This window comes from Eleutherodactylus coqui, chromosome 9, assembly GCF_035609145.1.
Source record: "Eleutherodactylus coqui strain aEleCoq1 chromosome 9, aEleCoq1.hap1, whole genome shotgun sequence".
NCBI classification, from domain to species: domain Eukaryota; kingdom Metazoa; phylum Chordata; class Amphibia; order Anura; family Eleutherodactylidae; genus Eleutherodactylus; species Eleutherodactylus coqui.
In genome coordinates, this window is record NC_089845.1 from 12523307 (window position 1) to 12547768 (window position 24462).

Below are 24462 nucleotides of genomic sequence, written 5' to 3' on the forward strand. Positions count from 1 at the left end.
CTTAGGACTGCATTTCTGATGTCTACACACTCTTTGCCACACAAGGCTCTATGACATTACTTGTGATGCAGGCTTGGTGACACTTTGATCTTCAGCCATGTGATTTGTGTCACAGTCAAAGTTGCCTTAAAGGCTTTGCAACAGATTTGTTATAGGAATTTCTGCAGCTGAAAATTTGTTCCATACATTTAAAAGGACTTGTTACTGTAATGGCATGGGCGTGAGGCCAGATATTTTGTGGTGCCCTGGGAGACAACAACTCATGCAATACCCAGGCAATGACTCGCTACCCAAGCATATGGCCGCCTGCAGACGGGCGGGTCGGATCTGGCGGCGAGGCTGTTTGATGTGCTGGCTTGCCGGGCAGCCGGCGCATGCGCAGACCGGAGCCGGCGGCGGGTGAGTGACGTTTCTGTGCGGGGCTCGCACAGAAATAGAACATGCCGCGGTTTGTTTGCCGCGTGAGATTTTGCGCGGCCAAACCGCGGCCGTCTGCATAGGATTGCGTTTGTTAACACAATCCTATGCAGGCTTCCAGCGGCAGAAATCCCGCCGCGGAATTTCCGCTCGTGTGCAGGCGCCCTATGGCTGGATTTGGGAGGGTGTAGTGCATGGACCTACCACGGTGGCAGTTACCAACTCCTGGTCCCGGAGGGAGTTAAACAGTAGAGGATAGGACCAGTAGTCCTCAGGATGAAGGGGGTAGTAGTTGTCAGCTCATGACACCACCGTTCCACACACCTGCATTCATACATGGCGGATTAACAAACACTGGACAAGTGTGTCGTACCTCGGGTCCTCAGGAACAGGGGAGGCCCGGTAAAACTTTACTTAGTTTAACTTTGAAAAGTTAAAGGTCAAAGTTCCTATGTTAACTATAGTGGTGCTAACAACGTAATTCGTCAGGCAGCAGCACTTCACAGAACCCCAACTATAAACATTGGGGGGGAACTCACCAACGAGCTTTGTATGCACGCTCCTAGCAGGATGTGGACTCTTCATCCAAAATAATCCACAAACCAACCTTCAATAGTGGAGCAGCATACGGGGAACACATAGAAACTCCTCACCGAGAGTTCCTTGGTTAAACATACTTCTTTATTTCAATCCATAAAAGACAACGGTGAGGAATTCCTATGAGCTCCTCGTATGCTGCTCCACTATTGAAGGTTGGTTTGAAGTCTAGCGGTGCTGTTGGGCTTCAGCTCAATATCACCCTCACAATCTATGCGGGAACCCCTGGAAACAGCCTTGCATCCCTGTGGGGCTGAAGGAATCCCCCGGCGTGGCGGTCATTGAAAACAAAGGGCAATATCGCAAAAAGAAGGGACATGCTGCGATTTTTTTCCCTGCATAGCATCACAACGTGGCGCCATGCCGGGAAACATCACAAATGGGAATAACTCATTTTATGTGCGCACAGCGAACATCACATTGATTTAGTTCTTGAAATACGGCTGCAGTGATTCATATCATTTAGGCTGGCTTTGCATACGTGTATTTGCGTACACAATATGCAGTGAATAGAACCCATTGATTTAATGGATGCGTTCATATGTATAAACTTTCCTGCGCATTTTGGTTGCTTGCTCTTTTTCCCCTTTTCACCAAAAGTCCCCATGGACGTCAATGGGGATGCCAAATGCTTGCACAATACGCTAGGAGATGTATGAAACACTGTGTAAGGGTGACTACTCACTAGCGCTTTTCTACTGCGAAATTTGCAGCGTTTTTTTTTTTCTGCAGGGGTCTATGGGCAATGGGACTTGTAAAGCTAAAATCGCGATCACGCAAAATCGCGATTTCGCTATTTTAATATTACAAGTCCCATAGACCCCTGTAGAAAAAAAACGCTGCGAATTGCGCAGTAAAAAAACGCTAGTGGGTAGTCACCCTAATTGTGCTGGAAAAAGAACACACCTTGTTCTCATTAGACTAATTAGCCATTTCAATAGCTGGGAGCATTGGTGCGTAATTATTTGTGTGCAATTGCGCATGACCTATGGGCATAAAAAGTATAGTAAAGTACGTCGAAGCACGCATAAAAAGGCAGTGTTTATTCTGCAAAAATGTGTTGCTGATGCATGTGCAAATACACATACACCCGTGTGAAGCCAGCCTTATTGTGGATTAGTATCGGTTATTGAACTCATTCAATAATATTACTATGAAGTTGTTGGTCACCCAGCTGATCCTATTGAAATTTATAGCAACCACAGCAAATTTATGTCATGTTTATAACATAGATTTCCAGCACTCAGCAATTTTTCAAACGACATATCAGTTTGTGGTGTCTTTATATATTCTAACATGTAAGTGTTGCTTTAGTGGGCCTTGTTCATGTCATACTGTTGTACTCAGTTGTAGCATTTCTACTTCCTGAGATAAACTGTGAAATAGCGCCCCCACCCACACCATAGGGTGGGAGTTGGGGATAGATAACAAATAGCAAAGGAGTCTGACAGGGCTGCATCCTCTCACCCTTCTTGTTTAACCCATATGCGGAAGTGATTATGCATAAAATGGAGCCAGACAGATTGGAAATCAGGGTGAAAATAGGTAGAAGAAACATCAACAATCTCCGTTATGCACATGACACAACTCTGCTTGCAGAAACAGAAGCCGGTCTGAACAGCTGATACGTAAGATTAAGACTGAAAGACTAAGCTGCAGAATCTATGCCAGGGATAAACCGTAGGATAGCATTGGGGCGAAGCACGGTGCTAAATATGGACAAAATCTGGAAACGTACGGATATTGGTATAGGATCTAAATGCAGCATAGTGCAAACCATCGTTGTCCTCAGAGCCATGTATGGATGTGACAGCTGGGCTGCGCAAAAAAGCCGATAGGAGGGTTGATGCGGTTGAGCTGCACTGCTGGCAAAAGCTGCTGCGTATTCCCTGGACGGCGAGAGTAACAAGCAGAGGAGTCCTGAATCGTATAAGACACGATATATCACTGGAGGGCAAGATGATCAGACTCAGACTCATGGATTTTGACCATGTAAGGCGAGTCACTAGAAAAAATCTGTGATGCTTGGACAGATCAGTGGCAGAAGAAGACCCGGCCGTCAAAGAACACGATGGCTGATACTGTCAAAGTTAATACTGGCATGGAAGAAGCAAAGCCGAAAAACATGGAGGGAGCTCGCCTTTAGGGTCGCCGATAGAGATGAGCGAACACCAAAATGCTCGGGTGCTCGTTACTCGGGACAAAATTATCACGATGCTTGAGGGTTCGTTTCGAGTAACGAACCCCATTGAAGTCAATGGGCGACCCGAGCATTTTTGTATATCGCCGATGCTCGCTAAGGTTTTCATTTGTGAAAATCTGGGCAATTCAAGAAAGTGATGGGAACGACACAGCAACGGATAGGGCAGGCGAGGGGCTACATGTTGGGCTGCATCTCAAGTTCCCAGGTCCCACTGTTAAGCCACAATAGCGGCAAGAGTGGGCCCCCCCCCCCAACAACTTTTACTTCTGAAAGGCCCTCATTAGCAATGCATACCTTAGCTAAGCACCACACTACCTCCAACAAAGCACAATCACTGCCTGCATGACACTCCGCTGCCACTTCTCCTGGGTTACATGCTGCCCAACCCCCCCCCCCCCCCCCCGCACGACGCAGTGTCCACAGCGCACACCAAAGTGTCCCTGCGCAGCCTTCAGCTGCACTCATGCCACACCACCCTCATGTCTATTTAGAAGTGTGTCTGCCATGAGGAGGAACCGCAGGCACACACTGCAGAGGGTTGGCACGGCTAGGCAGCGACCCTCTTTAAAAGGGGGGCGGGGCGATAGCCCACAATGCTGTACAGAAGCAATGAGAAATATAATCCTGTGCCACCTCCATCAGGAGCTGCACACGTGGGCATAGCAATGGGGAACCTATGTGCCACACACTATTCATTCTGTCAAGGTGTCTGCATGCCCCAGTCAGACCGGGGTTTTTTATAAATAGTCACAGGCAGGTACAACTCCGCAATGGGAATTCCGTGTGCACCCACAGCATGGGTGGCTCCCTGGAACCCAACGGCTGTACATAAATGTATCCCATTGCAGTGCCCTGGACAGCAGAGCTAACGTCAGATTAAATGCAGGTGGGCTTCGGCCCACACTGCATGCCCTAACCTGACCGGGGTTTTTAATTCATAGACACAGGCAGGTACAACTCCCTGTGGACCCACAGCATGGGTGGGTGCCAGGAAGCCACCGGCGGTACATAAATATATCCCATTGCATTGCCCATCACAGCCGAGGTAATGTCATGTTTAATGCAGGTGGGCTTCGGCCCACACTGCATGCCCCAGTCAGACTGGGGTTCTTTAGAAGTAGACACATGCAGTTACAACTCCCTGTGGACCCACAGCATGGGTGGCTCCCTGGAACCCACCGGCGGTACATAAACATATCCCATTGCAGTGCCCAGCACAGCTGATGTAACGTCAGCTTTAATGCAGGTGGACAAAAAATTAATTGGATTACACTGTAGGCGAGGGCCCCAAAAAATTGGTGTACCAACAGTACTAATGTACGTCAGAAAAATTGCCCATGCCCAACCAAGAGGGCAGGTGAAACCCATTAATCGCTTTGGTTAATGTGGCTTAATTAGTAACTAGGCCTGGAGGCAGCCAAGTTAAAATAAAAATTGGTTCAGGTGAAAGTTTCAACGCTTTAATGAGCATTGAAACGTATAAAAATTGTTTACAAAAATTATATGACTGAGCCTTGTGGGCCTAAGAAAAATTGCCCGTTCGGCGTGATTACGTCAGGTTTCAGGAGGAGGAGCAGGAGGAGGAGGATGAATATTATACACAGATTGATGAAGCTAAAAGGTCCACGTTTTTGATGGTGATAGAGAACAATGCTTCCATCCGCGGGTGCAGCCTACGTATTGTTTAGGTATCGCTGCTGTCCACTGGTGGAGAAGAGAAGTCTGGGGAAATCCAGGCTTTGTTCATCTTGATGAGTGTAAGCCTGTCGGCACTGTCGGTTGACAGGCGGGTACGCTTATCCGTGATGATTCCCCCAGCCGCACTAAACACCCTCTCTGAAAAGACGCTAGCCGCAGGACAAGCAAGCACCTCCAGGGCATACAGCGCGAGTTCAGGCCACGTGTCCAGCTTCGACACCCAGTAGTTGTAGGGGGCAGAGGCGTCACGGAGGACGGTCGTGCGATCGGCTACGTACTCCCTCACCATCCTTTTACAGTGCTCCCGCTGACTCAGCCTTGACTGGGGAGCGGTGACACAGTCTTGCTGGGGAGCCAGAAAGCTGTCAAAGGCCTTAGAGAGTGTTCCCCTGCCTGTGCTGACCCTCAGAACTGCGCCTTCGGCCACTAGCGCTGTCGGATGGGAATTTTACCATCAGCTTGTCCGCCAGGGTCCTGTGGTATAGCATCACTCTCGAACCCCTTTCCTCTTTGGGTATGAGAGTGGAAAGGTTCTCCTTATACCGTGGGTCGAGCAGTGTGTACACCCAGTAATCCGTAGTGGCCAGAATGCGTGTAACGCGAGGGTCACGAGAAAGGCATCCTAACATGAAGTCAGCCATGTGTGCCAGGGTACCTGTACGCAACACATGGCTGTCCGCACTAGGAAGATCACTTTCAGGATCCTCCTCCTCCTCCTCAGGCCATAGACGCTGAAAGGATGACAGGCATGCAGCATGGGTACCCTCAGCATTGGGCCAAGCTGTCTCTTCCCCCTCCTCCTCATCCTCCTCATGCTCCTCCTCCTCCTCCTCAACGCGCTGAGATATAGACAGGAGGGTGCTCTGACTATCCAGCGACATACTGTCTTCCCCCGCCTCTGTTTCCGAGCGCAAAGCGTCTGCCTTTATGCTTTGCAGGGAACTTCTCAAGAGGCATAGCAGAGGAATGGTGACGCTAATGATTGTAGCATCGCCGGTCACCATCTGGGTAGACTCCTCAAAGTTTCCAAGGACCTGGCAGATGTCTGCCAACCAGGCCCGCTCTTCTGTAAAGAATTGAGGAGGCTGACTCCCACTGCGCCGCCCATGTTGGAGTTGGTATTCCACTATAGCTCTACGCTGCTCATAGAGCCTGGCCAACATGTGGAGCGTAGAGTTCCACCGTGTGGGCACGTCGCACAGCAGTCGGTGCACTGGCAGATGAAACCGATGTTGCAGGGTGCGCAGGGTGGCAGCGACCGTGTGGGACTTGCGGAAATGTGCGCAGAGCTGGCGCAGCTTTCCGAGCAGGTCTGACAAGCGTGGGTAGCTCTTCAGAAAGCGCTGAACCACCAAATTAAAGACGTGGGCCAGGCATGGCACGTGCGTGTGGCTGCCGAGCTGCAGAGCCGCCACCAGGTTACGGCCGTTGTCACACACGACCATGCCCGGTTGCAGGCTCAGCGGCGCAAGCCAGTGGTCGGTCTGCTCTGTCAGACCCTGCAGCAGTTCGTGGGCCGTGTGCCTCTTCTCTCCTAAGCTGAGTAGTTTCAGCACGGCCTGCTGACGCTTGCCCACCGCTGTGCTGCCACGCCGCGTGACACCGACTGCTGGCGACGTGCTGCTGCTAATACATCTTGATTGCGAGACAGAGGTTGCGTAGGAGGAGGAGGGTGGTTTAGTGGAGGAAGCATACACCGCCGCAGATACCACCACCGAGCTGGGGCCCGCAATTCTGGGGGTGGGTAGGACGTGAGCGGTCCCAGGCTCTGACTCTGTCCCAGCCTCCACTAAATTCACCCAATGTGCCATCAGGGAGATATAGTCGCCCTGCCTGCCTGTGCTTGTCCACGTGTCCGTTGTTAAGTGGACCTTGGCAGTAACCGCGTTGGTGAGGGCGCGTACAATGTTGCGGGAGACGTGGTCGTGCAGGGCTGGGACGGCACATCGGGAAAAGTAGCGGCGACTGGGAACTGAGTAGCGCGGGGCTGCCGCCGCCATCATACCTTTGAAAGCCTCCGTTTCCACAACCCTATACGGCAGCATCTCCAGGCTGATAAATTTGGCTATGTGCACGTTTAACGCTTCAGCGTGCGGGTGCGTGGTGGCGTACTTGCGCTTGCACTCCAACACTTGCGCTAGCGACAGCTGGACGGGGTTGGATCTCAGTGGCAGGTTGGGGCACAGGGGGAGAGGCAGCGATGCAAACCGGAGGCAGTGAACGGCCTTCGTCCCACCTTGTGGGGTGCTTGGCCATCATATGTCTGCGCATGCTGGTGGTGGTGAGGCTGGTGGTGGTGAGGCTGGTGGTGGTGGCTCCCCGGCTGATCTTGGCGCGACAAAGGTTGCACACCACTGTTCGTCGGTCGTCTGCACTCTCAGTGAAAAACTGCCAGACCTTTGAGCATCTCGGCCTCTGCAGGGTGGCATGGCGCGAGGGGGCGCTTTGGGAAACAGTTGGTGGATTATTCGGTCTGGCCCTGCCTCTACCCCTGGCCACCACACGGCCTCTTCCAACCTGCCCTGCTGCTGCACTTGCCTCCCCCTCTGAAGACCTGTCCTCAGTAGGCGTAGCAAACCAGGTGGGGTCAGTCACCTCAACGTCCTGCTGCTCTTCCTCCGAATCCTCTGTGCGCTCCTCCCTCGGACTTACTCCAATTACTACTACCTGAGTGATAGACAACTGTGTCTCATCGTCATCGTCCTCCTCACCCACTGAAAGCTCTTGAGACAGTTGCCGAAAGTCCCCAGCCTCATCCCCCGGACCCCGGGAACTTTCCAAAGGTTGGGCATCGGTCACGACAAACTCCTCCGGTGGAAGAGGAACCATTGCTGGCCATTCTGGGCAGGGGCCCGGGAACAGTTCCTGGGAGTCTGCCTGCTCCTCAGAATGTGTCATTGTAATGGAGTGAGGAGGCTGGGAGGAAGGGGGAGCAGCAGCCAGAGGATTCAGAGTTGCAGCAGTGGACGGCGCAGAACTCTGGGTGGTCGATAGATTGCTGGATGCACTTTCTGCCATCCACGACAGGACCTGCTCACACTGCTCATTTTCTAATAAAGGTCTACCGCGTGGACCCATTAATTGTGAGATGAATGTGGGGACGCCAGAAATGTGCCTCTCTCCTAAACCCGCAGCAGTCGGCTGCGATACACCTGGGTCAGGAGCTCGGCCTGTGCCTACACCCTGACTTGGGCCTCCGCGTCCTCGCCCGCGTCCACGTCCTCTAGGCCTACCCCTACCCCTCAGCATGGTGTATTACCAGTAGTGCAGAAACAGAACGCTGTAATTAAATGTGCCGCTTATTGGCCTGTGGTTGGAGGCTGACTTCGCTTACGGAACGCACAGCAGAGGCAGGAAAGAATTTTGCGCAAGCCTGCTGTAACACTTAGCTGGCTGCGTATGAATTAGGACAACTACCCCCAGCAGAGACCCAGTACACTTGTGGACAGGAATACAGCGGTGATGTAAGAGGCAACACAGAGGCAGGAAAGAATTTTGCGCAAGCCTGCTGTAACACTTAGCTGGCTGCGTGTGAATTAAGACAACTACCCCCAGCAGAGACCCAGTACACTTGTGGACAGGAATACAGCGGTGATGTAAGAGGCAACACAGAGGCAGGAAAGAATTTTGCGCAAGCCTGCTGTAACACTTAGCTGGCTGCGTATGAATTAGGACAACTACCCCCAGCAGAGACCCAGTACACTGAGGACGGTCACAGGCAGTCCAAATAGATTTTTTTTCCCAAATGTTTTTGGAAAGGCCCACTGCCTATATAGACTAAATATGTCTTCTGTCCCTGCCTCACCACTACTGGCCCTGGACAATGTAAAATTACTGCAGGACGCAATGCTCTGCACGGCCGATATACTGCACATGGTTAGATGTGGCCCTAAGAAGGAATGTTGGGGTTCTTGAAGCCTAAAATAACTCCTAACGCTCTCCCTATAGCAGCTCCGGCACCAGCAGCACTGTCCCTGATCTCTGTCAGAATGCATCTGTGGCGAGCCGCGGGAGGGGCAGATTTATATACTCGGGTGACACCTGATCTCGCCAGCCACTCACTGCAGGGGGGTGGTATAGGGCTTGAACGTCGCAGGGGGAAGTTGTAATGCCTTCCCTGTCTTTCTATTGGCCAGAAAAGCGCGCTAACGTCTCAGAGATGAAAGTGAAAGTAACTCGAACATCGCGTGGTACTCGTCTCGAGTAATGAGCATCTCGAACACGCTAATACTCGAACGAGTATCAAGCTCGGATATATTTATGTACCGCCGGTGGGTTCCAGGGAGCCACCCATGCCGTGGGTCCACACGGAGTTGTAACTGCATGTGTCCACTTCTAAAGAACCCCAGTCTGACTGGGGCATGCAGTGTGGGCCAAAGCCCACTTGCATTAAACATGACATTACCTCAGCTGTGATGGGCACTGTAATGGGATACATTAATGTGCAGCCGGTGGGTTCCAGGGAGCCACCCATGCTGTGGGTGCACACGGAATTCCCATTGCGGAGTTGTACCTGCCTGTGACTATTTATAAAAAACCGCAGTCTGACTGGGGCATGCAGACACCTTGACAGAATGAATAGTGTGTGGCACATAGGTTCCCCATTGCTATGCCCACGTGTGCAGCTCCTGATGGCGGTGGCACAGGATTATATTTCTCATTGCTTCTGTACAGCATTGTGGGCTATCGCCCCGCCCATTTTAAAGAGGGTCGCTGCCTAGCCGTGCCAACCCTCTGCAGTGTGTGCCTGCGGTTGCTCCTCATGGCAGACGCATTTATAAATAGACATGAGGGTGGTGTGGCTATGAGTGCAGCTGAAGGCTGCGCAGGGACAGTTTGGTGTGCGCTGTCGACACTGGGTCGTGCGGGGGGGGGGGGGGGTTGGGCAGCGTGTAACCCAGGAGAAGTGGCAGCGGAGTGTCATGCAGGCAGTGATTGTGCTTTGTTGGAGGTAGTGTGGTGCTTAGCTAAGGTATGCATTGCTAATGAGGGCTTTTCAGAAGTAAAAGTTGTTGGGGGGGGGGCCCACTCTTGCCGGTATTGTGGCTTAATAGTGGGACCTGGGAACTTGAGATGCAGCCCAACATGTAGCCCCTCGCCTGCCCTATCCGTTGCTGTGTCGTTCCCATCACTTTTTTGAATTGCCCAGATTTTCACAAATGAAAACCTTAGCGAGCATCGGTGATATACAAAAATGCTCGGGTCGCCCATTGACTTCAATGGGGTTCGTTACTCGAAACGAACCCTCGAGCATCGCGATAATTTCGTCCCGAGTAACGAGCACTCGAGCATTTTGGTGCTCGCTCATCTCTATTTATTGGTCTTTATTCTAAACGTCCATCTAAGGGCTCCCACCCACTGGTGTTTTTTTCTCCACTGCGCTGCAAGAGTAAGTGAAATCACTGGGATATCGCCGCGACATAGCCAGTCTTTTCAATGGGGCCAGCGGCTGGAGCGCTAGCCCCATTGAAAAGATATGGAGAATGCCACAGCTGTCACAGCTGTGGCAGGAGTTTCCCTTATCCCCACGGGGACCGCGGGGATGAAGGAATCCTCTGTCACAGCTGTCACAGCTGTGGCAGAAGTCCGCGGCATGCTATCCCATTGCTTTCAATGGGATCGGCTATGCTGCCGATCCCATTGAAAGCAGTGGTTTCTGACAAGCCCCGCAGAATGATTATCGGAGAAGGGCTTGAAATTTAAGCCCTTCCCTGATAATCATCAAAAAGTGGTTAAAAAAATAATTAAAAAGTTACTCACCTCTGTGGCGCTCAGACGCGTCCTCCGGCTGGCTCCCCGGCACGGCTACTGAGCTCTTTCAGCAGACGGGGATTTAAAAATCCCTGCCTCCTGAAAGGGCTGTGCTGATTGGCTGAGGGCTCAGCCAATAGCAGCTAGTGCTTAGCTATTGGCTGAGCACTCAGCCAATGGCAGATAGCTCTTAGCTATTCATTCATGAATAGCAATATCTTAGCTATTCATGAATTAATAGCTAAGAGCTATCTCTCATTGGCTGAGCGCTCAGCCAATAGCTAAGCAGTAGCTGCTATTGGCTGAGCCCTCAGCCAATCTGCACAGCCCTTTCAGGAGGCGGGGATTTTTAAATCCCCGACAGCTGAAAGAGCTTCATAGCAGTGCCGGGGAGCCAGCAGGAGGACGCGGCTGAGCGCAGGAGAGGTGAGTATAATTTTTTAAATTTTTTTTCACACTTATTGATGATTATCGGGGAAGGGCTTATATTTCAAGCCCTTCTCCAATAATGATTCTCCGGGGCTTGTCAGAAACCACTGCTTTCAATGGGATCGGCAGCAGTGCCGACCCCATTGAACGCAATGGGATAGCATGCCGCGGACTTCTGCCTCAGCTGTCACAGCTGTGACAGAGGATTCCTTTATCCCCGCGGAGATGAAGGAAACTCCTGCCACAGCTGTGGCAGAAGTCCGCGGCATTCTCTTTTCAATGGGGCTAGCTCTGCTGCCGCTGGCCCCATTGAAAAGACTGGCGATGTCGCAGCGATATCCCAGCGATTTTGGTGTATCTGCGGCGTTTTTCTCGCACTGCGATGCGAGACTTTAACTTTAGAATCACATCGCAGTGGAGAAAAAAACGCCAGTGGGTGGGAGCCCTAAGTCATGAAACTGAACTCCAGTACCATTTTTTGCTGACCTGCTTTCCAGCCAGCTTCAGATTTCCCCATTTTTATTTAAGATGGGTGCCGGGAGTGCAAAAACTACATCTCCCACAATGTCCCACTGCCATTTGCTGACGAGTGTGCAGTAACTGTAAAGTAAATGTGTCGCCGTTACAGAATGTGAAGGTTCTGAGCATGCTTGACCAGTAAAACAGCGAAGTGGACAGGTCACAACCACTGGAAACTAATAGAGAACCAAGCAGGGGAGACCACAGGTAAAGCAATGTCTCTGCAGGTTTGTAAACTAGATCGTAACATTAAATGTTATCACCTTAGGGAGCAAATAACTCACTTTGAATTTCTGGAATAGCCTGTTAAGTAGTTTGCAGTTGGCTCTCAAGATCTTAGTATAACTGTTGACATCCACTGTTGTGAAGTGTGTGAAATCTAGTTTGCTGCCATTTTTGGTGTTTTTTAGTTTTATTGGGGTGAAATGATTTATTTAACATTTATAGTTATTATTTTTTTTTAATTACAGCGGTGCCTTGGGTTAGGAGTTTAATTTGTTCAGTGACAGAGCTCTTAACCCAAAACACTCATAAGTCAAATCAATTTTCCCCATTGAAATGAATGGAAAAGCCATTAATCCGTTCCAGATCACAAGCTCTCCCATTGATTTCAATGGGGATGGTGTTGCCTGATTGAAGGCAAAAGGATGCCAGCACTCCTGCAGTGATTTTTGGGGAAGGGCTTTAAATATAAGCCCTTCCCTGAAAATCATCCCTAGCTGTAGTAAAAAAAGCTTTTCAGCAGGCGGGAATTAAAATGCAGGGAGAACAAGCGGCGGCTAGACACGCCTGATCCCCGGCAGTGGCGGACAGGTGAGTATATATTTTTGTTATTGTACATATAACTTGTCATTTGATAACACATGCTTCTGTTATTATGCATTACAGATACGAAGACAGGGTGGAATCCAGTTATTAGTAGATCTCCTGGACCATCGGATGACAGATGTTCATCGAAGTGCCTGTGGAGCACTGAGAAACCTCGTTTATGGGAAAGCAAATGATGATAACAAAATTGCACTAAAAAATTGTGGTGGTATTCCAGCATTGGTGCGACTACTTCGAAAGACCACAGATCTGGAAATTAGAGAACTGGTAACAGGTATGAGAAATGAATACTTGCTAAACTATAATTAAAGGCTCATTCACATAAGCATTGTGGGTTCTGTTTTCCTGCTCTGTTACAGGAGCGTTGGCTGAGCAGATCCACATCCTGTCTGGGATTTTACCGCAAAAATTAGTTTTGCATGTTATTTTGGCCCGAATTTAACGGAATTTAATATCCAAGGCGGCAAATGGAACCTGTGATGCTGATGTGAACGAGGTCTGAGGGGTGTTAAGATTGGGGCTTCTTGAGAAATTTCATTGTAAATGTTGTTTGGATGGATGAAAAAACCCATCAGATACATTGGCGCTGTTCATGGATATCCAGTAAAGTCCAAGATGGATTCCACTATGCAGGACTTTATGAAAATACAGCTGTGCATCACAACCCTGGTTTATATATTAGTCTACAATATGGAAGTAGGGAGCATAGGGCACGCAGCCACAGCACACTGCTTAATTCTCAGATAAAACCATAGAAAGACTGTACTCCCTGTAACCAGTAGGGCTTACCGCTCCAGGCTCTTGTTTTCCCCCACGAGACCAGCATTGTTTGTGGTTGTGTATGTCTTGCACAACCATTCCAGGTGAGCAGGGGCGTACTTAAAGGCTAAGGGGCCCGGGTGCAAAAGTTCAGCTGCCCCCCCCCCCCCCTCCATCTGTACCTGTACCTATACCTAAACCGTGCTAATTTACATACATGATGTAGCCCCTTGGCGTAAGCCTTCTCATCAGGACTCCTTTCTTTGACTACGTAAAAACCTGTTGGTAATGTCTTAGGCTGCTTTCACACGGCCGCGAAAATTGCGCGTGATTTGTGCATTGCAGGACGCACATGCATATGAACCCCATTGTTTTGAATGTGATCATACACAGGAGCGATTTTTTTTTCTTCTCTGCATCGCACGAGAATATGATGATGTGATGTGAGCTGGTTTTAACACAACAACCCCTCACATTGGTGGGCACGGCACACGTTGGCGAGTGTGATAGGGGGCATAGTTTCACGGCCCAATATCAGACTCACTCGTGTGAAATTAGCCTGAGGCCGGCTGCACACGGCTGGATTTGCGTTGCGGAATGTGGAGCGGGCATCCGCCTACGGATTCGGCAGCAAGTACGGCCCATAGCATGCTATGGAAAAGCGTTTTTTCCTCTACACGAGCGGAAAGCTATTGCGGTTTTCCGCTCACAGAGGTAAAATCACGGCATGCTGTATTTTAGTGCAGATTCTGCACGGACGGCCTCCATTGAACTCAATGCAAGCTGTGCGACCCGCTGCCCTGACATTGCGGAAGAGTCACAGGCACCCGCGTCATCTCCTAGCGACGGCGCTGGAAAGTCAGTGATTAAAAGAAAAAAAAACTGTACTCCGCGTGTCCGACAGCTCGCAGATTGTGGACCAATCGCAGAACAGAAAAAAAAAAAATTACAGCTACGCGCGGATGCCAGCAGGGTACAGGCTTGGATTCCGCTGCGGGCTCACACATGCAGAATCCGACCCAGTTGTGTGCAGCCGGCCTAACACGGTGTGCATGGACTTTCTTGCATTTTTGAACCACAATTAAAATCACATCCAAAAACCGCGTACAGTATTATAAACCGCACGTGGATTCAACCAGTACACACGTTTTTTTAACTGCATGCATGTTTCTGATCCGTTTTTCAGTTGTGTGTAAAGTGTTTAAATATACAGTATATACCCAGGTTATACCAGCTGTACATATATAATTATATACAGGAGATGTATAACTTATACTAGCTGTACATGTATAATTATATACAGTATATACCCAGGTTATACCAGCTGTACATATATAATTATATACAGTAGATCTCCAGGTTACACCAGCATGGTACATATCACTATATATAGGATGTATATCCCCCTATATCCCTGTATATAGTGGTATGTCCCATGCTGGTGTAACCTGTGTATCTCCTGTATATAATTATATATATACAGCTGGTATAACTTATACCAGCTATACATATATAATTACTATTCCTTCTCTACCCTCTGCAGCAATCTCTGAGCAGCTTGTAATGGAAAGTCCCCTGTCCTTTGATCACATGACCAGAGCCTGGTCATGTGATCTGCAGCCACAGGTCCTCTCTCAGGTCCTGTGCATCCAGCGCTCCGGAGGTGAGTAGAGCTGCACTAGCCCCTCCCTCTGGTAATCCTTGGCCGGCAGAGACTGATAGACTGCAGCTGTGACCACTCACAGCCGCAGCCTATCAGTGAGAGGGCCGCGCGCCGTGGGAGACTGCAGCCTGTAATTGGCTGCTGACTCCATGTGTAACAGCCCTCCCCTCCCCTCTGCTCTGCTCTTGCCGACCTGCAGCGCTGCCTTCAGTCTTTCTCCTCTCCCTCCTCCCCTCTCCCTTTTCAGCCATCATGCGGCCGATAGCGCTGGTCCCCTGGGCCCCCTCAACTCAAGGACCGGGTCGCCGTTGCGACCCCTGCTTCCTTTCATCGTACGCCAGTGCAGGTGAGCGCATACCACTTATTAGGCACCTACCACCAGAGCTGGCTTTAGGCTAGATGGTGCCTATGTAATGTCTTTGGGGCGACTCCACTTCCCCTATCATAATGATAAAGACAGCGTTGGCACGTCACCTCAGGCAACAGCGGTGAGCTGGCAAGTGGCTAGCAAGTTTTAGTCTGGAGGGCAGGCATAAAACACTTACCACTGAAGAGAGGGCCACGTTTTGGATGCAATGCATTTGCTGCAGACTTTCTGCAATGATAAAAACACAGCATTCCGCACCAAAATCTGAAACATGTAGTGCGGACTTTGACATGTATTTTGGAGCGGATTTTGATGCAGATTTTTCTGCTTTGGAAAATCCACAGCAAATCTGCTACATGTGAATAAACATATAGTGTGGCCGTCTGCACCCAGCCAAACCATGGTCACAGAAAATTACTGGCAAAATTGTGCAGCCATTGGCTACTGCGGGTGGGCATGGTTTGGCCATATGTGACTAGCTCCACTGTGCTCTTACATATTAAGACTGTACGCAAATATGGCGCCAAAACTAACCTCAGTACACAAATACAGTCCACAGCACCAGAACCAGACTTAATACATACATACATCACACGCCAAGCTCATATCATGAATACAGTACCGGAACCAAGCACTTGACAAATACAGTATCAGAACCGCTGAAGAAAGTATTTATATATATATTTTCTAAGACAACCTTTATAATGTGGTGGATTTAGATACAGCAGGTCAGATTTAACCCCTTAAGGACGTGACCCTTTTTTGCAACTCTCTCTCCCCACCCCACCGCACCACTACTTATTTTCTGTGGGACGAGTTGTATTTTTCAATGGTGCTATTTAATGTACCATATAATGTACTGAAAAAATTCTTAGCGAAGTGAAGGTTCCAGGTTTGTTTCTACAAAAATGACATAACTATTCTATGTGAAATGCAAAGATGAAAGAAAATAGTAAGGGTGGACAAAACCCGATTGGTGGTGATTAGAGATGAGCGAACACCAAAATGTTCGGGTGCTCGTTATTCGGAACGAACTTCCCGCGATGCTCGAGGGTTCGTTTCGAACAACGAACCCCATTGAAGTCAATGGGCGACCAGAGCATTTTTGTATTTCGCCGATGCTCGCTAAGGTTTTCATGTGTGAAAATCTGGGCAATTCAACAAAGTGATCGGAATGACACAGAAACGGATAGGGTAGGCGAGGGGCTACATGTTGGGCTGCATCTCAAGTTCACAGGTCCCACTATTAAGCCACAATACCGGCAAGAGTGCCCCCCCCCCCCGCCTCCCAACAACTTTTACTTCTGAAAAGCCCTCATTAGCATGGCATACCTTTGCTAAGCACCACACTACCTCCAACAAAGCACAATCACTGCCTGGATGACACTCCGCTGCCACTTCTCCTGGGTTACATGCTGACCAACCGCCCCCCCTCCCCCCCACAGCACACACCAAACTGTCCCTGCGCAGCCTTCAGCTGCCCTCATGCCACACCAGCCTCATGTCTATTTAGAAGTGCGTCTGCCATGAGGAGGAACCGCAGGCACACACTGCAGAGGGTTGGCACGGCTAGGCAGCGACCCTCTTTAAAAGGGGCGGGTCGATAGCCCACAATGCTGTACAGAAGCAATGAGAAATAGAATCCTGTGCCACCGCCATCAGGAGCTGCACACGTAGGCATAGCAATGGGGAACCTATGTGCCACACACTATTCATTCTGTCAAGGTGTCTGCATGCCCCAGTTAGACCGGGCTTTTTAATTCATAGACACAGGCAGGTACAACTCCCTATTGTGAAGTCCCTGTGGACCGACAGTTCTTTACAAGTGTACAGATGTGTTAAAAACTCCGTGTGCACCTACAGCATGGGTGGCTCCCTGGAACCCACCGGCGGTACACAAAAATATCCCATTGCATTGCCCAACACAGCTGAGGTAGTAATGTCGTGTGTAATACAGGTGGGCTTCGGCCCACACTGCATGCCCCAGTCAGACTGGGGTTCTTTAGAAGTGGACACATGTAGGTTAAACTCCCTGTGGACCCACTGCCTGGGTGGGTGCCAGGAAGCCACCGGCGGTACATAGAAATATCCCATTGCATTGCCCAACACAGCTGAGGTAGTAATGTTGTGTGTAATACAGGTGGGCTTCGGCCCACACTGCATGCCCCAGTCAGACTGGGGTTCTTTACAAGTGTACAGATGTGTTAAAAACTCCGTGTGCTCCTACAGCATGGGTGGCTCCCTGGAACCCACCAGCGGTACACAAAAATATCCCATTGCATTGCCCAACACAGCTGAGGTAACGTCAGCTGTAATGCAGGTGGGCTAAAAATTAATTTGATTACACTGTAGGCGAGGGCCCACAAAAATTGCTGTATCAACAGTACTAATGTACATCCCAAAAATTGGCCATGGCCAGCCAAGAGGGCAGGTGAAACCCATTAATCGCTTTGGTTAATGTGGCTTAAGTGGTAACTAGGCCTGGAGGCAGCCCAGTGTAACGAAAAATTGGTTCAAGTTAAAGTTCCAACGCTTTTAAGCGCATTAAAACTTATAAAAATTGTTCAGAAAAATTATTTGAGTGAGCCTTGTGGCCCTAAGAAAAATTGCCCGTTCAGCGTGATTACGTGAGGTTTCAGGAGGAGGAGCAGGAGGAGGAGGAGGAGGAATATTAGACACAGATTGATGAAGCAGAAATGTCCCCGTTTTGGATGGTGAGAGAGAACGTAGCCTCCATCCGCGGGTGCAGCCTACGTATTGCTTACGTATCGCTGCTGTCCGCTGGTGGAGAACAGAAGTCTGGGGAAATCCAGCCTTTGTTCATCTTGATGAGTGTTAGCCTGTCGGCACTGTCTGTTGACAAGCGGCTACGCTTATCTGTGATGATTCCCCCAGCCACACTAAACACCCTCTCCGACAAGACGCTAGCCGCAGGACAAGCAAGCACCTCCAGGGCATACAGCGCTAGTTCAGGCCACGTGTCCAGCTTCGACACCCAGTAGTTGTAGGGGGCAGAGGCGTCACCAAGGATGGTCGTGCGATCCGCTACGTACTCCCTCACCATCCTTTTACAGTGCTCCCGCCGACTCAGCCGTGACTGGGGAGCGGTGACACAGTCTTGGTGGGGAGCCATAAAGCTGGCCAGGCCCTTAAAGACTGTTGCACTGCCTGGGATGTACATGCTGCTCGATCTACGCACATCCCCTGCTACCTTGCCCTCGGTACTGCGCCTTCTGCCACTAGCTCTGTCGGCTGGGAATTTTACCATCAGCTTGTCCGCAAGGGTCCTGTGGTATAGCAACACTCTCGAACCCCTTTCCTCTTCGGGAATCAGAGTGGGCAGGTTCTCCTTATACCGTGGATCGAGCAGTGTGTACACCCAGTAATCCGTCGTGGCCAGAATGCGTGCAACGCGAGGGTCACGAGAAAGGCATCCTAACATTAAGTCAGCCATGTGTGCCAGGGTACCTGTACGCAACACATGGCTGTCTTCACTAGGAAGATCACTTTCAGGATCCTCCTCCTCCTCCTCCTCCTCCTCCTCCTCAGGCCATACACGCTGAAAGGATGACAGGCAATCAGCCGGTGTACCGTCAGCAGCGGCCCAAGCTGTCTCTTCCCCCTCCTCCTCATCCTCCTCATGCTCCTCCTCCTCCTCCTGTACGCGCTGAGAAATAGACAGGAGGGTGCCCTGACTATCCAGCGGCATACTGTCTTCCCCCGCCCCCGTTTCCGAGCGCAAAGCAGCTGCCTTTATGGTTTGCAGGGAATTTCTCAAGATGCATAGCAGAGGAATGGTGACGCTAATGATTGTAGCATCGCCGCTCACCACCTGGGTAGACTCCTCAAAATTACCAAGGACATGGCAGATGTCTGCCAACCAGGCCCACTCTTCTGAAAGGAATTGAGGAGGCTGACTCCCACTGCGCCGCCCATGTTGGAGTTGGTATTCGACTATAGCTCTACGTTGTTCATAGAGCCTGGCCAACATGTGGAGCGTAGAGTTCCACCGTGTGGGCACGTCGCACAGCAGTCGGTGCACTGGCAGCTTAAAGTGATGTTGCAGGGTGCGCAGGGTGGCAGCGTCCGTGTGGGACTTGCGGAAATGTGCGCAGAGCCGGCGCGCCTTTCCGAGCAGGTCTGACAAGCGTGGGTAGCTTTTCAGAAAGCGCTGAACCACCAAATTAAAGACGTGGGCCAGGCATGGCACGTGCGTGAGGCTGCCGAGCTGCAGAGCCGCCACCAGGTTACGGCCGTTGTCACACACGACCATGCCCGGTTGGAGGCTCAGCGGCGCAAGCCAGCGGTCGGTCTGCTCTGTCAGACCCTGCAGCAGTTCGTGGGCCGTGGGCCTCTTATCGCCTAAGCTGAGTAGTTTTAGCACGGCCTGCTGACGCTTGCCCACCGCTGTGCTGCCACACCGCGCGACACCGACTGCTGGCGACATGCTGCTGCTAACACATCTTGATTGCGAGACAGAGGAGGAGGAGGAGGAGGGTGCTTTAGTGGAGGAAGCATACACCTCCGCAGATACCACCACCGAGCTGGGGCCCGCAATTCTGGGGGTGGGTAGGACATGAGCGGTCCCAGGCTCTGACTCTGTCCCAGCCTCCACTAAATTCACCCAATGTGCCGTCAGGGAGATGTAGTGGCCCTGCCCGCCTGTGCTTGTCCACGTGTCTGTAGTTAAGTGGACCGTGGCAGTAACCGCGTTGGTGAGGGCGCGTACAATGTTGCGGGAGACGTGGTCGTGCAGGGCTGGGACGGCACATCGGGAAAAGTAGTGGCGACTGGGAACTGAGTAGCGCGGGGCCGCCGCCTCCATGATACTTTTGAAGGACTCCGTTTCCACAACCCTATACGGCAGCATCTCAAGGCTGATGAATTTTGCTATGCGGACGGTTAACGTTTGAGCGTGCGGGTGCGTGGCGGCGTACTTGCGCTTGCGCTCCAACAGTTGCGCAAGTGACGGCTGGACGGTGCGCTCAACTACACTGCTGGATGGGGCCGAGGACAGCGGAGGTGAGGGTGTGGGTGCAGGCCAGGAGACGGTAGTGCCTGTGTCCTGAGAGGGGGGTTGCATCTCAGTGGCAGGTTGGGGCACAGGGGGAGAGGCAGGGGTGCAAACCGGAGACGCTGAACGGCCTTCGTCCCACCTTGCGGGGTGCTTGGCCATCATATGTCTGCGCATGGTGGTGGTGGTGAGGCTGTTGGTGTTGGCTCCCCGGCTGAGCTTTGCGCGACAAAGGTTGCACACCACTGTTCGTCGGTCGTCAGGCGTCTCTGTGAAAAACTGCCAGACCTTAGAGCACCTCGGCCTCTGCAGGGTGGCATGGCGCGAGGGGGCGCTTTGGGAAACACTTGGTGGATTATTCGGTCTGGCCCTGCCTCTACCCCTGGCCACCGCACTGCCTCTTGCAACCTGCCCTGCTGATGCCCTTGACTCCCCCTCTGAAGACCTATCCTCCTGAGTAAGCGTTGCACACCAGGTGGGGTCAGTCACCTCATCGTCCTGCTGCTCTTCCTCCGAATCCTCTGTGCGCTGCTCCCTCGGACTTACTGCCCTTACTACTACCTCACTGCAAGACAACTGTGTCTGATCGTCATCGTCCTCCTCACCCACAGAAAGTTGTTGAGACAGTTGGCGGAAGTCCCCAGCCTCTTCCCCCGGACCCTGGGAACTTTCGAATGGTTGGGCATCAGTGACGATAAACTCCTCTGGTGGGAGAGGAACCGCTGCTGCCCAATCTAAGCAGGGGCCCGAGAACAGTTCCTGGGAGTGTTCCCGCTCCTGAGCAGGTGTTATTGTAGTGGAGTGAGGAGGCTGGGAGGAAGGAGGAGCAGCAGACAGAGGATTCGGATTGGCAGCAGTGGACGGCGCAGAACTGCGGGTAGACGATAGGTTGCTCGAAGCACTTTCTGCCATCCAGGACAGGACCTGCTCACACTGCTCATTTTCTAATAACCGTCTCCCGCGTGGACCCATTAATTGGGCGATGAATGTGGGGACACCAGAAACGTGCCTCTCTCCTAATCGCGCAGCAGTCGGCTGCGACACACCTGGATCAGGAGCTTGGCCTGTGCCCACACCCTGACTTGGCCCTCCGCGTCCTTGGCCGCGTCCACGTCCTCTAGGCCTACCCCTACCTCTCAGCATGCTGTATTAACAGTGATTTGATTTCACAGGCAGCTAATAAATTGGCGCAAGACTGCAGGCCAAATATAATTTTTTCCCTTTTTTGAAAATGAAAGGCCCCACTGCCTCTAGTGAATGAATAATCTAAGTTTAATAACTGTGCTGTTTTCCTGCTAATGTGTCACAGAACGTGAGGGTAGCAGAGTTATTAACTGTGGCAGAGCAGGTATTTTTTTCCCCAATTAAGGAAAGCAAATGGCGAAGCCAGGAGTAAAACGTAGCTGGGTGCGTATGATTTTTACAGGTTGCAGACGCAGCCGACACGTGTCCACCGCCCTTAGGACGGACAGAGGCAGGACAAATAGAATTATTTTCCGTTTTTTTGCACCAAAAGGCAGCACTGCGTATATTCTATGAACATGAGAAGTTTAATAACTGTGCTGTTTTCCTGCTAATGTGTCACAGAACGTGAGGGTAGCAGAGTTATTAACTGTGGCAGAGCAGGTATTTTTTTTCCCAATTAAGGAAAGCAAATGGCGAAGCCAGGAGTAAAACGTAGCTGGGTGCGTATGATTTTTACAGGTTGCACACGCAGCCGACACGTGTCCACCGGCGTTAGGACGGACAGAGGCAGGACAAATAGAATTATTTTCCGTTTTTTTGCACCAAAAGGCAGCACTGCGTATATTCAATGAACATGAGAAGTTTAATAACTGTGCTGTTTTCCTGCTAATGTGTCACAGAACGTGAGGGTAGCAGAGTTATTAACTGTGGCAGAGCAGGTATTTTTTTTCCCAATTAAGGAAAGCAAATGGCGAAGCCAGGAGTAAAACGTAGCTGGGTGCGTATGATTTTTACAGGTTGCAGACGCAGCCGACACGTGTCCACCGGCGTTAGGACGGACAGAGGCAGGACAAATAGAATTATTTTCCGTTTTTTTGCACCAAAAGGCAGCACTGCGTATATTCTATGAACATGAGAAGTTTAATAACTGTGCTGTTTTCCTGCTAATGTGTCACAGAACGTGAGGGTAGCAGAGTTATTAACTGTGGCAGAGCAGGTATTTTTTTTCCCAATTAAGGAAAGCAAATGGCGAAGCCAGGAGTAAAACGTAGCTGGGTGCGTATGATTTTTACAGGTTGCAGACGCAGCCGACACGTGTCCACCGGCGTTAGGACGGACAGAGGCAGGACAAATAGAATTATTTTCCGTTTTTTTGCACCAAAAGGCAGCACTGCGTATATTCTATGAACATGAGAAGTTTAATAACTGTGCTGTTTTCCTGCTAATGTGTCACAGAACGTGAGGGTAGCAGAGTTATTAACTGTGGCAGAGCAGGTATTTTTTTTCCCAATTAAGGAAAGCAAATGGCGAAGCCAGGAGTAAAACGTAGCTGGGTGCGTATGATTTTTACAGGTTGTACACGCAGCCGACACGTGTCCACCGGCGTTAGGACGGACAGAGGCAGGACAAATAGAATTATTTTCACTTGTTTTACAAGCAAAAGGCAGCACTGCGTATATTCTATGAATAATAACTGTGTTGTGGCCCTGCCTATACAATTCTTTCCCTGCAGTATCAATGGAGGGTGGAATGCTCTGCAGAGGCGATTTTGAGAAGCAAAAAAAAATGCAGCACAGCTAACAGCAGCCTGGACAGTACTGCACACAGATAAATATGGCCCTAGAAAGGACCATTGAGGTTCTTGAAGGCTACACTCACTCCTAACACTCTCCCTGCCTATGCAGCACTTCTGTCCCTAATGCCGGGTGCAACGCTCTGCAGAGCCGATTTTGAGAGAAAAAAAATGGCACTGCTAACAGCAGCCAACACACAGCTATCAGTGGCCCTAATAAGGACCTTTGGGGGGTCTTGAAGCCTACACTAACTACCAATTATTTCCCTACAGCAGCTCCGGTACAAACAGCACTGTCCCTCAGCTAACTCACCAGGCATCTGAGCCGAACCGCGGGAGGGGCCGACTTTTATGTTCGGGTGACACCTGATCTTCCCAGCCACTCACAGCAGGGGGGTGGTATAGGGCTTGAACGTCACAGGGGAAAGTTGTAATGCCTTCCCTGTCTTTCAATTGGCCAAAAAAAGCGCGCTAACGTCTCAGAGAAGGAAGTGAAAGTAACCAGAACACCGCATGGTGTTCGTTACGAATAACGAACATCCCGAACACCCTAATATTCGCACGAATATCAAGCTCGGAAGAACACGTTCGCTCATCTCTAGTGGTGATACAGCAAAAAGAATATGGGATTGTGGAGGCTCGATAAGTGTTTGAAATGGTAGAGCTGCTGCCTGCCAGATGAGCCTCGACAGATTGGCGTAAATGTACAGGTAGAAAAGACTAAAAGGATTGGTGAATAGGCGCAACACTGTAAATATGGTGGAGATTATAGATAGTGTAGTATAAACATCTCTTTTATTAAATAACGTGCAAAGCCAGCATGTGAAAACGTGTTTCGGGGTCACATGCCTTCATCAGTTTGGCTAGTTAAAGCATACAAACTGAGTCATAAGTACAAGAAACAAAATTCAGAATGAGGAAAGTGGATAAGAAAATTGAAAAAAATATATAAAAAAAGAAAGACAGTTTAAATGCAGATATAAATATAAGGGCGAGCACCCACTGGCGTTTGCGTTTTCCGCGGGAAAAAAACGCAGCGTTTTCGCAGCGTTTCCCGCGATTTTTCTGCGTGTTTTTCGCGGCGTTTTCGCGGCTTTTCCGTTAATTTCCATTGACATTCATGGGTGCATTAGGAGAAAAATAGGGACACATCTGCAACTGACAGTTCCTATGTTAAAAACGCAAACGCAACGCAAAAAAACCGCCAGTGGACAGGAACACATGTTATCTCTATGCCTGTGCAGGAAAAACGCAAAACGCAGGTAAAAAAACGCCAGTGGGTGCTCGCCCTAAAGCACATTAATAAACACATATTAATAGTAACAAAGATGGAAAGTGTATAATATAAACTATATGTATGATATATGAAACAAAATAAATCTAGATATTAGTGATAACAGTAATGAAAAGCTCTATAAGAGCGAAATTAATAAAATGCATTAAAAAAACAACCCCCTCC

General features: G+C 50.2%; 1 protein-coding gene across 2 annotated transcripts in view; it reads left to right on the top strand.

The window, feature by feature from the left end:
• Nucleotides 1-24462, top strand: part of CTNND2 (catenin delta 2) — a 731828-nt gene that overhangs the window by 379188 nt on the left and 328178 nt on the right. For both annotated transcript variants that reach the window (XM_066579126.1, XM_066579127.1), the window contains one exon: nt 12503-12716. In XM_066579126.1, coding sequence (XP_066435223.1) covers nt 12503-12716 — 214 coding nt within the window. The remainder of the gene's footprint in view (nt 1-12502; nt 12717-24462) is intronic.